This window comes from Morone saxatilis, unplaced genomic scaffold (assembly GCF_004916995.1).
Source record: "Morone saxatilis isolate NCDOM2014 unplaced genomic scaffold, NCSU_SB_2.0 Contig17, whole genome shotgun sequence".
In the NCBI taxonomy this organism is placed as follows: Eukaryota; Metazoa; Chordata; class Actinopteri; family Moronidae; genus Morone; species Morone saxatilis.
The window spans coordinates 3,474,968-3,489,306 of NW_023339729.1; the positions used below are offsets into that span (position 1 = coordinate 3,474,968).

A 14,339-nucleotide genomic window follows, 5' to 3' on the forward strand; every position below is an offset into this window, starting at 1 on the left:
AGAATTTTTATACAGTTATACAATGAAATAAAGTATAAAACGGGCGGTTTTTGGTGCATGTTTAATAATTAGAATATAGCTACTTTCAATAGAACTTTAACCCTTAAACAGGATTGTTTATTTAGCTGTTTCATATTTGAATCATGTTATTATCAGACCATGTGTTTCACGGTGAGGATGACGTTATTTATCTTGTGTTTCATTCTTTGCATTTCAGAGTTTTGGCTCATTTCATGAAATTCCGTGAGGCCGTGTTGTGTTTACATGTTAATAATGGTGATAAATAAAACATTTCAAGCACGTAGATGTTGCCAATAAAAGGTTTAAACATGAAATGACAAAAAAAAAGAAAATAAGTGTAATCTAGCGGTTTGAAGTCGCCCGCCACTCGCTCTGTATTTGTTTTTTGCTCTTTTTTTCTTTGGGTTGATGATGTTTTGTTCTAAACGGTCGGTGTCAAAGCTTCCTGCTTGTTTAGTTTGGGGTCGGTGCTGAAATGTCTTCTGTTGGTTTAAAGGGACGTTTGTGATGGATTCAGTCTTAGATTTTTACTCCTGTTTTCATCTCTGCTGCATCACTCAAACTTCATACATGGAAAAATGAGAAATAAACTGTTTGAAAGTTGTTACAGACGCTGTCTCATTTATACATGTTCCACAAGCTTTACTTTCTATCTGTAATACTTTATAGTTTCTCTTTTAAAAAGGTCTAAAGGTTTGTGAAGTGTGTTGGAGAAACTACGGTGGCTGAGAAAACTCAAAAGCCCCTTTCTAGAGCCAGTGTTTGGTTTGTCCGTTCTAGGCTGCTGTAGAAAGATGGCGGACTCTGTAGAAGATAAAAACGTCTCATTTAAAGGAAACAAAAACACAACTATTGTTATTTCCAGGTGATTACACACTAATAAAAATATACCTATGAATTTTATATTTCTGACAATACATCCTCCTGAATGTTACACACTGGACCTTTAATTGTTTTCTTGCTGAGATTCAGATGCGATAATTAATAGCCAGGAATTGGTTAGCTTAACTTAGCATAAAAATTGAGGAAGACAGACCTGGTTCTGTCTGTACCTATCAAAAGCCGCCTATCAGAACTTTTTAAGTTCACAAACTAACATGTAATATTGCTTTTGTGTTATCTGCACTAAAACAGAAATGTAAAAATGTGTGGTTTCTGTTACGTTTGGACCGAGCCAGGCTAGCTGTTTCGATTCCTGTCTCTGTGCTAAGCTAAGCTGACAGAATGTTGGCTGTAGCTTGATGTTCACTGTACAAACATAAGATATGTTATCGATCTTCTGATTGAACTCTCAGGAAAACAATTGATAAGCACATTTCCCAAAATAACCGTTCAGGGATTCACACGAACATGTTGGCTCCATAACCTTGTCTCTCAGTATTTAGAGCACCTCTGCCCTGTGCTGAACACTACTGACTTATTTTCTTTCTTAAAGATATTTCAAAGATTCCAAATTCCTACACCAAGTAGTTTTTTTTTTTTTAATAAAAGTGTGCAATGGTAAATTCATTCATGTATGAAAGGGACACATGACATGAACTGGAGTGAAGACATGCAGCATCATAAACCCAAAATGTTGGATGATTGAATCATGCAGTCTAGAAAAACTGATTTGAAAGCTGTCACTGAAGACCATTTCAGCAGTCTACGATCATTATTTCTGTATTCATCTTTTAAATTAAATAAAAGAATCTTGTGCAAATTAAATTCACTCGATTCATGATCTGCAATCAAAATCTTCTTTTTATACCTGTCTCTGTCAGGGGAGTGAAAGTTGCTGTCTGGTCTCAGACATGTGGTGCTGGCACTCCTCACTCTGTCCAACGATGGCTGCAGGTCGCTGCACCGCCACAACATGGCAGCAGAGAGGGACAGAAAGGAGAGAAAGAAACAGAGATGGAGACAAGGCGTACAAGGACAGAGGATGCAAGCAGAGGTGTCAGGGAGAAGAGGTTGTGAATAATGTGAGAGAACAAAAGGCCGATGAGTAGGAGGTAGACAAAAGAAAACAGAGAAAGTGAGAAAAAAGAAGGATAATGTGAAGTAAAGTTAAGAAAAAGGGAGCATAAAGGAGGTAGAGGTAAGGAGGGAGAGACAAAGAGAGAATAAGGAAGGCCATCAGACAGTGTAGTAACATGTAATGGCTCTGGTGCTGTATCTCCATTTATCATAGCCAGTCATTCCTCGCGGCCATACACTGTGAGACCACTCAGATGGAGGGTTGGTGAGTTGCCATGGGAACCAGGTCTAAGTGGGAGAGGGGACTGCTTGTTAAGTGTGTGAGGGGGTGAATGAGTGAGGAGGAGAGGAGCAGCCAGCGTCGCTCTGCGCTGCGTACGCTCACAGCTGCATGTTTGTCACGTCATGCAGCTCTGTGGCGACAGTTAGTTTCAACAGATGGTTGGCTCCCTGCCATCGCATGACATTGCACATAATGTTTTCAGGCCAAATGCCTCACATGGATGGCAACAAGGGCTTAGGAGTTTGTTTAATGCTCTGCCAGTACGTGCTTTAAGCCTCTGCTATACGTTGTCAGACAAAAAAAGGGAGAAAGACGAGGTTGTGGGCAGAGGAAGGACGAGGGAAGAGATGGTGCGTGAAGCGGGCGTGTTCTTACCTAACAGTGACCTCATCAGTGAACCTGAGCACACGGTGTGTAAGGATGCTACGAGGCATGGTGCTGCCCCCTTCGTGCCTGTGGGGTGGCTTGCTCTTTAGGCATGCAGGGAGGGTGGAGCTGTGCGCCAGAGCCCCGCCCACGAGAGGCAGGGGGAAAGACCCGCGTGCAAAGGAAGGCAAAGGAAAACAAAAATGACACATGCAAGTGGCAGAAATGAGCAGAGAGAAAATACGTGGGGGGGAAGAAAACACAAACTAAGCAGGCTTCTTGCAAATGAGCAGGAGAAGACATTCACACTATCACACTATGGAGCAACATAAAATATGGTTTCCCTCTTAGCATCTCTCTACACAGTTTACGCTACAGCTTAGTAGAAAGGGAGGATTCTCAAAAAAGATGAGATTGGTTAGCCTTAGATTAGAAGTGTGCCTGCTGCTGCGTGATGCTGGTGATCACTGGAAACACCACGCGCAGCATATTACTACATGAACACATGAGATGACCTGCATCCTGTCTGGGACCTCAGAGTGAGGAATTCATTACGTAAAAGTGTAGTGACAGTTACTCTTGTACTCCCTTAGGATGGAGCCCACACACATATATGGGGAGATTACATGTAATGGTGATTATATAACACAATCTACAGATCTAAAGCCGTGGAGGCAGCACGTGGCGAGGCTACAGTAGATCTGTAAAATGTATAAAAGTGCCATTAAGAGGATTAGAGCAGAACAGAGAAATGGAGAAAATTGCTTATACAGGAGGTCTGTGTGTCCGGTGGTTATGTAGCCAGGAATGAGGCCGTACAGTAAATGTGACTGATGATTATGTGTAGAGAAAGTATGCCATGTATGTACCAATATGCACTGTTATGATCTGATACAATGACAATTATAATGCCAGGATCAACATCTAATAAGTACATTCAAGGAGTATACTGGTGGTTTTGCACGTTTTAGCCTGTTAACTGCAAACTCACATATTCTTTATATTATGCTGACCATTTCCAGACCATTCAATAAGTTTTGGACTGATTTCCCGGCAGTCATTACTACGAGGTACTCCAGCAAATTAGTGTTGCATTTCCCTAAAGTAATTTGCCAGAGATATCAGGCATAGACCATATAGAAAACTCAGTAAGGGATGGAGACAGATTAAAAAGGAGAATAGTTTTGGATATATACTGCATATTGAAAGCTACACATTACCCTGGTTTAAATGGGAAACTGGACTTCTGGTTTTCTGTAACTGTATTATCTTGTTTTTTGTTTTTTAAGCATCTGAGTCCTTTGAAAACATCATGTGTCTTCTTGCCTGAATGTACTGAAAAAGGAAATATTATATATAATATATATGAATTCCTCTGCACAGGTGGTCTGTCATGTGACTTTATCTGTCTACTCTAATCATGTAACTACTTACATGACCATACTGATCATCTGACTACTGCCAACAGGTGTAAGAAAGGCAGCCATTTTGTATTTGCCTGGATGAAGGATGTCTGAAATGCACATGCATGTTTTTGAACTGTCACTATGAGTAAATATCTGTGCAATATTAAAGGCTTTCTGTGACTTCCACTCAGATTTCTTAAACAATCTCCATAAAATAGTTTGAGACACATTTTGAAAAGAATTGTTAAAATAGATGCAGCAGAGGCCAAGATATCCTAAACTTTAGTCCCTACTGTGTATCTAACTCCAAAAGCCTAGATCCTATGTTTCCCATAATGCTACTAGCATAATAATGCTAATGCTACTAGTTGTATTAACCCAGTTACCCAGGCTTTCTGTTCCAAATAAATAGTGTGACACAGGAGACACTATAGTGTACTTTACAAGCTGTGTGGTAGTCCCCATGTTTAGTAAATTGACGCTGAACTTCGAGCAGCTCTTTGAGGCGGTGAGAGTGGTGCTTTGAGCTAAATGCTAACAATGGCAATATTAGTATGCTGATGCTCTGAAGGTATGATATTTACTGTGTTCACCTTCACCAGCATGCTAGCCTGCTAATTAACACTAAACACAAAGTAGAGCTGAGGCTGATGGGAATGTCATTAGTTTTGCAGGTATTTGATAAAACCAAAGTTGGATAAAGTGACATTTTTATACAGTTTCTATAATGTTTCCTCATTGTTGCATTCTAATAACACAATATCCCAGACTTAAGATTCTAACAGTGAAAAAGAAATGGCTAAATTCATATTATTATTTTCACAATGTCCATGGTTGCTTATGGTTTAGCTTGCACGTTTGATTATCCGACAACACAGCAAAATCCAGATGGCAGAGCTCCCTTTACTGAACCAGTTACTTCCTGATCTCAACTGTTACCTTGAAAGTAGAATCAGTCTAAAACCTTTGATATGCTTTGGAAAATGTTCAGAGGTGACATAAAGTATATGTGATTTGTAGTTATAGTATGTTCTACAACATGTAGAAGGACTGCATCGTACAGAGGGAAAAGCAACACATAGCATTTAGTTAGACAAAGCGGCACCATGACAAAGCAACTTGGCACACACTCCAACTGAAGCAAGCACAAGCAGCACAGTGGTCTGGGAGACAAACGGGCATTTATTGTGTTAAGAGAACACCGCCACAACTAAATGAACCACCAACTCCACAAATGAGTCTGGGAAAGCTGGACAGGCACAGAGAGGGTTACGCAAGACTGCCTTTCACGCTAAACGCTTACCTGTAAATGTCTTTATGGATACCGTTTACTAACAGGGGCATTTTGGGGGGAAGTGTGTTGCTGTATCTACCTACGCCCCTGGTTGCGTGAGTGGAGATCATGCAAGTAAAGCAAGACAAGGAAAAAAAAATAGAAAAAATATACAACTGCTGTGAGTGAACACAAAATGCAAAAAAAGAAATTAATCAAAAGAGCTTTGCCTTCTTTGAGGTCAGTCAGTGAGCAGTTCTCTAATCCCCTCACACAGTGATCAGAGTGTTGTGTGTGTTTTTATGAGACAGTGATAGACAATAGTCAGACATGAATTTATGAGTGTGCTACAACTACTTGACCCTTGACACTTTTGTCTTCATGCAGTTGCAAAAAAGACACACTCTAAAGTATCTACAGTCCATTCAAAATAATCAACGCACTCTGTTTGCATTGAAAACATTAACATTAGGTGTGTTAAGATGGAGTTGTTAAAGTATAGTGAGGATGGAAATGATGATCAAATGGCATATTTTATTAAAATAAAGCTGAATGGTGGTTGTTGTCTTTGTCTTTTCTTTGTTTTTTTTACCTGTTTGTGTGCAGGCACTCGGCACTCCCGCCCCGGATAGACCTGTGCATCTCCAGGACCTCACTGTCATTGCCATGACGATGGGTGAACAAATGAGAAACAACCCGAGAAAACACAACAGAAGAGGATGGCAACTCAGACAGGCAAAGTGAATTTATGAATGAGAGAAACCAGGAAATCATAATTCTGAAATTTCAATTAAGTCTGCATCAGCAGTACATAATGATAATAACAAACTTAGTATGTTGCAATGACTAGTTTCACACTGTTAGTAGTATTAGTAGAAATTCCCTAGGTAATATTACATTACACAAAACAAGATTCAACATAAATAATAAATATTAGCAAGTCGAGGCTCCATAAGCACATTTTGGAACTGATGAAGACCAGAGCTGCTGTCAAATCATTGCTGAATGAGCCACTAGGGGCACTGATCCAATGTGTGTGTGTGTGTGTGTGTGTGTGAATCTTGTTTTTTTCACGTTTTTTAGGCCTATATATTATATTATGTATGTTATATACATAATTTTAGATCACTTTTTAAAATAAAAAGTATTTTAAGTAAAAAAATGAAAACATCAATAAACTTTTACTTAAAAAGTAAAAAGTCAACTAAAACACACTGTCATAACCCACCCCACACCTGTGATGATCCCCACAGATCCCAGTGACAGGTTACCTGTCCTCAGAGTACTCGTAGTCCGAATCACCGGAGCGTTGGTGCTCCAAGTGGGAGTCATGGTAGCGTGAGGGGGAGTGGGAGTGGGGGCGGTTCTGGTGGATCTCATCCAGACTCCTGAGATGTATGATAAGAATTTTAGTTCATAAGTCTGAAGATTCAATATGTCGATGATACTTTTTACAATATGAATTAATAACAAATGATAAGATGTGATTCAGCAAACTGAAGTGCATTGTAGATGCCCTGGTGTTCTTGCTTGGATTGGTTCGAATTTAAGATTTTTAACAAGAATAAGAATTCAGGGTCAGAATTACAAAGCATAACACACCTTTACAAAATGTAAATATACATATGACCTCTTATGCGTTAAGTATTCTTCTGACAGAAATGCTATTCTCATGCTGTTTCACAAACTATTATCAATTGCTTCTACTTTGCATTTTCTTCCACTTTTCATTCTTCAATGCAAGTGATTTGGCCATACAGTAGTGTCATTAAAAGCCTTAATACAGTAAATACACATCAACAAGCAGCATTGAGTCCCTGGTACATATACAGTAGAGTCAGACCACACAATAATCTCATTAAAAAGCAAAAATGTCACTTGTTTTGAACATTATCTGGTATATATAATGCTTATATATAGTGTATATATATTGACACATTGATTGATTGGTTGATGCTGGACTACTGTCACCACAGTCAACACACACTCCACTGACAGTTCACCAGGTGATTTCTGGCAGGTGATGCTGACCTTTGCATGGGCACGTGTGCGGGCCGTGACCGAGCCCTGCAGGAGTCCTCTCTGTGAGGAGACACTGAGCGGGAGCGGTGCTGGACGGGCCGCTGCTGCTCAGGCACAGCCAACGTACTGCCTCGCTCTCTCTCCCTGGAATTACGCTCTGCACCTACACACACACACACACACACACACACACACACAGAGAGAGATCCAGCACGCATACACCCACACACAAGGGAGAAAAAAAGCAGAACTCCCACATACACACACATTCATACAAATATGAATACAACACACACACCAGAATAGACAGACACACACACACACACATACAGGCATTAGTTGTGTGTCCTCTGATAGGGATGCACCAATCGTCAGTGTAGTGCTACTGACTACCACTACAGATGCCATTCTCTTACAGACTGTAGAACATCACATCGGGATGTTTTACAGACAAATGACCAGCTAGCAAACAGGTTAGCTGGTCATGTGAGCTAGCCTGAGTGGCTGACTGTTTCTGCAGTGTTTCTGTCAGACCTGAGATCAGTGAGATTTGCATCTCTCCGCTTTTTTTTTTCTAACCTGCATGGAGTGCCAAATGCGATGAGAGATCAGACTTTTAACCCCAATATATAGGTTATATACTGTATAATCCAATAATACAGATACAACAAATGCATGAGATCCATAATTACAGAACCTGTATTAGCCTAATTGTCTTGCTACATGTAGATATAGAATTCCAAAGTAGAGGGAATTATTTTGGGCGTTCAGGTTTTCAGAAGTAAACCGTTCATTTTCTGCACACAGTTAGGTCAGGTGACACATGAAAGTCTCCTGGTTGGATCGTCATTACAAAAGATGTGCAACATTGATCAGGAAAATCTGTGTTCTAAAGAAAACTACAACTCCCAAGATGCAGTTTAAGAAACATCCATTCCCCAATCTTAAATTCCTTTAACTTACATCCAGCAGAAGGTAGTGTATGCTTTTTAGAAAACTGGCAATACAGTCTGCCGCTTAAATTAACCCCTCTTTTGGATTCTGGGTCATCTATCTCTTTTTTGTTCTGCAACTGTAAAGAAAAATTTTGATTTTGCTACAGCTCTGATTTGCATCTCTGACAGGCTTCTTCTCCATAGCAACTGTGGGTATTGCAGTATGTATTTAGAGCTATTTGCCACACTTTGCAACTAAAAAAAACCAATGACTTCTCAGTAAGGAAAATTACATAAATTAAAGTGATAGCCAGAGCCTGCTGTAAAGTATCATCACATCATTACGTGTCTGTAGTGAGGAACATTAAAGGTATCATAAAAAAAAACAGGAACCAACAGGTATTTATCTGTCTAAAGGATGAGATGTATTACATATATATTATAAAATGTATAAAATAATGCAGATGCATAAATGTGTCCGGAGAATACAAAAATGTACATTGCTTGTGCAAAAGATCCCAATCTGAGCTCAGTGTTTTCATGAGAATAAAATTGGCATGGTGGCGTTCCAATAAGTCGGAGATTGTGTACACGTTCTAACACATTTTAAACTCCTCAATGTGGCACACCATATCCATCTGGCATTTTGAAACGCGAAAATGAACCACAAAAAGCTGTGAATATTTAAACCAGGTCCTCATTCATCTGACAGGAAATGAAGCCACAGCAGAAACAGTCAAACAACAAAGCAGTTGTAGTGATTCTACTGACCAAAATAACACAAATTCAGCTTCTACTGCACATGTTCAGTGTCCTTTCAGTGAAGTGAGCAACTTCCGGGCAGGACTAGAAGCATGCAGGAGAATGGCAGTGAACAACTGTAGCTCTACAGTCTAACATGCACTCAGTGCTTCAGTGTATCTATGGCCCAGCAGAAGAGGAGAAACTGTCCACGCAGCCTCAGTGAAGGAGTACAGTACGCTGCTAAACTGCAGCACCATGAAGGCTGTACACCACAACACTGCAATTCAAAACCTGCAGTCCAGTAGCAGTATGATGAATTGCAAAAGTCTTTGGAGTGTTTCCTTTTGCTGATACAGCAAAGATTAATTACTTTAATTTTGGTGCAATTTGTTCTAAAACATACAGCCAAAAGGAGGCTGGAAGGTTTGGGAGAAAGATGGAGGATGCAAAGAAGACGCTCTCTCACCCAGTGCTGGACGCCTACAGGCTAACACAAGAAAAGGCTCAGTAACCATGCCCCCCACCCACCTTTAGACACTACCATCAAACCATCATCAAACTCTGTATCAATGATGCGCTGAGACCCTGCACACGTACACAACACACACACACACACACACACATAGGACAGGATAAGGTTGAGAGGTTCTGTTGTCAGTCTCCCACACTGAGAGACACAAAAGAGAAAGCTCAGAAAAGGGAAAGGTTAGCAACCACACACTCACACATACTGTAGGCTCACAAAACAGGGATTAAATCATACACACACACATATTTGTAAACACAGTCTGTACAAATACCGTATATAACCAGACATACTCTGTAGTTTCTTGCTGGGGCTGTCTCCGTGGACATGTCTGCGTGGAAGGTACGGGGAGGGCTGGGGCAGAGGTATGGAGGACACATCATGTGTCTGGAGTTTATACCAGTGAGGAATGTCGTCCAGCAGAGCCGTCTCCAGCTCTATCAGGATCTGAGAGAGGACAGAGAGGGACGGGTGGAAGAGGTGAGCAAAAGAGAAACACATCCACTGAGGATCCAGGTGTTTGGGCTGTTGAGACTCTGTGGAAACCTCTATAATGCAGGAGACCTTAAATGCAGGAGTTCACAACCTTTGGTTTGTTTCTTCTTAATATAAGGAGGTGCCAACCTGAAACTGCTCATCACAAGTCACAAATGATGAGTTGTGTGAAGAGTTGTGTTTTGTATGTTTTCATTAGTGTATATTCACCTTAAGAAAAAACAAACCTTGTGTTTTCACCTATTTCACCACTACAGTTTCTCCTACACGCTTGTAATGCTGAGCTGTATTCAAATGGTTGCAAACTTCAACTTCTGTAGTGTATGGCTATACTGTAAATGATTATTCAACTTAGGTTCAGGAGCAGGGCCACACCTTAACCACACCCTCCCTCAATCATCTGGCAGTGCTACTTACTAGCCTGGCGTCAACCCCCTCCGGCTTGGAGACGAGAACCCCCACACTGAGTCTCCCACTGCCCAGCCTTCAGCACGTCCTCCAAGACCAACCTAACTTTTTCCACCTTGTCCCCTCCACATCCACATTAATTAATCTATCCTCAAAACCTTAAAAAACGTTTATTGAAATATTGTTGTGCCGTGGTCCTTGCCACTGAAATTCTAGTCAACACACCCCAGGTTTATAACTGTGTCAAATGCATTTGGGAACTGGCTAAAAAAGCAGGGAATAGTGTAGAAAATAATCTGGAATTTTCTATTTGACGTAATGGTGCAGTCAGAAAAAACTTGACCTAGAGGTTTAAGATGCTGATCATGTAATTGTAACAAAAAACGTAATATTGCTGTCAATGTACATAAGTGTCACTAAGAAAAAAAGCTATGTTTCTACAGAATATAGTGTATATAATGTTTCAGATAACATTACAGTACATCCCTGTTTACTCTCCCATTAAAAATCTCCCAAATAGCAGCAGTATATATATATATATATATATATATTTACAGCATAATAATAATTTTGCAGCAAATGCTCAATCTGCATATCGGACCATACAGTATAAAAAACATATATGGATATATATGTGTCACCCACCTCTCCCAGGAATTCACTCTCCTCCTCCTGGACTCTGGGCTGGTCCCACACTGTGATCTCTAGCATGCGTTCTCTAAAGTCCCGCCGGTGAACGTGGGAATATAGGAAGGTCTGGTTCCACTTGGGCTCAGCGCTCTTCTTCACTGTTTTAGTGCGCCGTTTACTCTTATCACTAGGACAAAGGCGTGGACGCACAGAGTTAACGTTACAAGGGGAAAGACACAAACACTATTCCTTTAAAATAACAAGGGTGGAACATGGCAAATTGATGGCATTAAGTGAGTTGAAATTTTTCTATAATGGAGCAGAAGTTCCTTTGATTATGTTCCTTAGTGCTGGTGTGATGCTCTTTTGTGATGCAGGTAGCTACAGATGGACTGTGTTTGTGAGATAGACCCACAAAAGAAAAGAAAACTGTACCTCCTATCAGGCAGGAAGTACATCTTGACGTAGGGGTTCCGAGGCCGTCCGTCTGGTCGGGGTGGCAGGTCTATGGCTTGAAGGACGTTGACGATCAACTGATGGCCCACTTTGTCATACCACAGCTTCACCTGTAAAAGTGTGTGAAGAGAGTTAGTCTCTCTCCATATGTATAACCATATACATACCTCTATCTTTCAGATACTCACAGAGAGCTGTCCAGGCAGTACCAGAGGAAGGTCTCGGAGGGCCCCGGGGCTGGTAGGGGACATCACTGATATAGAGGGACGCTCCATCTTTTGTGACTCAAAGGAACTGGAGCCTGCTGTTGAAGAGGACAACAGTTGTTAGAGCCAAAAGCACAATCGACTCCAAAATGTGGAATTAGAGCGCTGATGTGTAAAGAGTGTATTTCTCTCCAGCAGCTACTCACATAAGCAGTAAACAGTAGTAATAACATATAAAAAGCTGCTCATATAAACACTTACTTGATTCTAGAGGAGGGTGGGATGACTCTGGGATTCTTGGGATGTCTCTGTAAAACGTGAAACAGAGTCAGTGAACTCTTCAACTCTTGATGTGCAGAATATACATCAAGATACTTGCAATGTAAAGACACAGTCAGGACGTTAGTGTACATTCATCTTTCAAAAAATGAATGAGGAAAAGACTGAACCAACAGTTGCATGGTAGTAGAAGAGCAAGCAGTCAATCGAATACATATTTACATATTAAACATGGTGGGCAGAAAAGGAGAGAAGGATAGCAGGAAAAAAGGGGATTTTTCTCTTGGATTTCAGGATTTCAGGAAAGCCAGGAGGGGAAGGGGTTCCACCCATTAAAGCAACACTACTTACTGATATGCTCTATACACTTTTCTCAAGAAGTTTTTGGACATAATTCGGTAGATAGAGCTTTTAGATAGAGGAAGGAGACATATCAAAAGTGTCTGTCAGAAAAGAAAATAATGCCATCACTCAAGAATTTAATGATCATTCTTACATATTAATGATGTTAATCTTACCCTATAGGTCTTGAAACAACTATTTCCACTTGAGGTTCAGCCTTGGATTCAAGGATAATGTTGTACACTTCTTTCTTAGTTGCTCCCGGCAACGACTTCCCATTCCACTGCAGCACCTCATCACCTGCAATCAAGATGGCCGACACACACAATGAATCCAGCCTGAGGCTTATCTTGCAATACATTTGACTATATAAAAAAAATAAATCTAGTTAACCAAGCTTACTAATGTTAGAGCTTTTTCCCATTCGATGCTACTTTTGGTTTGTATTATTTCAACACCTGCTGAGTCATCTGCAGATCCTGCATACATCCCACATTATTATACAAGGATGGGGTGTCTAGCTAATGTTAGCTTTCTCTCTTTCACTGGCCTCGATGTGGTGGGGGCAAATGTGACTGTCATAACTCACAGTAACAGGTAGTTCTGTAGCCTCACCTCTCCGTACATTACCACATGATTTAATCATGATGTGACGTAACGTAGGGACTAAACAATGACTGACAATATTTGTCCACAGCTGGTGGACTACCTGTGCGTCTGTTGGAAATTAACCCCTGGGTGTCCGCCAACAAAGATATTGCCCCAATCAAAGACAAAGACTGAGGATATACATACAAAAACACATTTCTTTGACTTTACAGATCTGCTTAAGATTAAGCCATTATCAACCAAGCAAAGATAAAAGTACAGTAGCTCCTGTATAGAAACAGTATGTTCAACCGATTCGCACCTGCTCGTAGATGTCCCACGACATCTGCCAGGCTGCCTTTCTTGACTTTGGTGATAAAGGCCCCAAGTCTCCCTGTCTCTGTCATCTTCCCTCCTACCACCTACACACACAAAGTAGAGAAAGGAGGATAGGAACAGAGCTTCATGTTGGCAGACTCAGAGCCATTTCTTCTTCCTGTTTTACTATTCTACATACTTATGACATGGAATACTCTTTGCCTTTCAATGTTTCCTACACCACAGTTTTCACAGGAATTACAAAACATGTTTATTTCCAGTTTGAAGTCATATCAACCAAAGCTTAAACACTAACAAATTACCACGTCTGAATGAGATGGATGCCCTGCTTACTTTTAGGCCGAGGAGGGAGCCAGCCTCACGGGGCATTGCCGACCTCTTGCTTAGCGTGATGCGTCCGATTAGGTGGTCACCCTCTTTGGACGGTTGCCATGTAACTGGATGCTGCAGAAAAAGCATTGTGAAGGAATAGAGAGAACAGTGGTAAGGAGGATGTGTTAATGTTGCTGAGTAGGATCAATCAACAAACGATTTACAATGATTGATGATACAATGAAGTAAAAGTTCTTGGTTCTTTATATTTAATTGTATGTAAACATTATTGTAATGATTCTATTTGTGTAAATATACTGTGTGTGTGTGTGCATGTGAGTGCATGTACATGTATGTGAGATATTGCAAGTATTTATGGCAGAGGCAGCACAGTAACACTGACTCTGTCATGTTTTGCTGAAACTTACGTGCCACACTGTAGGATCTAGAGAATGACAGTCCCAGTCACCTGCACCGAGAAAGAGAAACGGGGGTAATAAGTTAGATGTCCACTGCCAGTACCCAGCAGAAATGTATCTTTTATGTACAGTAAATGTATCATACTCTATGGTTTCAATTCTAAGAATAAAAGACTGAGAAAAGAAGGTCTGTTTCAAATTAAAATAAACATTTTGAAGTATTGTTCAGAGCCTCTCTTAGTCATTGTCAGGTAAGACCTCTTATAATATATCTTCCCATCCTTATCATACATGCAGGTATACTCCTTTTGGCAGGAACCACGTATGGAC

General features: G+C 40.6%; 1 protein-coding gene across 1 annotated transcript in view; it reads right to left on the minus strand.

Annotated features, from left to right (window-relative positions):
* The window catches only part of rims1b (regulating synaptic membrane exocytosis 1b), a 70,531-nt gene that overhangs the window by 14,642 nt on the left and 41,550 nt on the right, over nucleotides 1–14,339 (minus strand). The window contains exons 7-20 of the mRNA XM_035660672.1: nucleotides 14,019–14,059; nucleotides 13,612–13,722; nucleotides 13,262–13,361; nucleotides 12,528–12,651; nucleotides 11,992–12,038; nucleotides 11,713–11,828; nucleotides 11,504–11,634; nucleotides 11,084–11,255; nucleotides 9,829–9,982; nucleotides 9,538–9,594; nucleotides 7,340–7,493; nucleotides 6,580–6,696; nucleotides 5,901–5,963; nucleotides 1,772–1,861 (exon numbers count right to left, since the gene is read on the minus strand). Coding sequence (XP_035516565.1) covers nucleotides 1,772–1,861; nucleotides 5,901–5,963; nucleotides 6,580–6,696; nucleotides 7,340–7,493; nucleotides 9,538–9,594; nucleotides 9,829–9,982; nucleotides 11,084–11,255; nucleotides 11,504–11,634; nucleotides 11,713–11,828; nucleotides 11,992–12,038; nucleotides 12,528–12,651; nucleotides 13,262–13,361; nucleotides 13,612–13,722; nucleotides 14,019–14,059 — 1,477 coding nt within the window. The remainder of the gene's footprint in view (nucleotides 1–1,771; nucleotides 1,862–5,900; nucleotides 5,964–6,579; nucleotides 6,697–7,339; nucleotides 7,494–9,537; nucleotides 9,595–9,828; nucleotides 9,983–11,083; nucleotides 11,256–11,503; nucleotides 11,635–11,712; nucleotides 11,829–11,991; nucleotides 12,039–12,527; nucleotides 12,652–13,261; nucleotides 13,362–13,611; nucleotides 13,723–14,018; nucleotides 14,060–14,339) is intronic.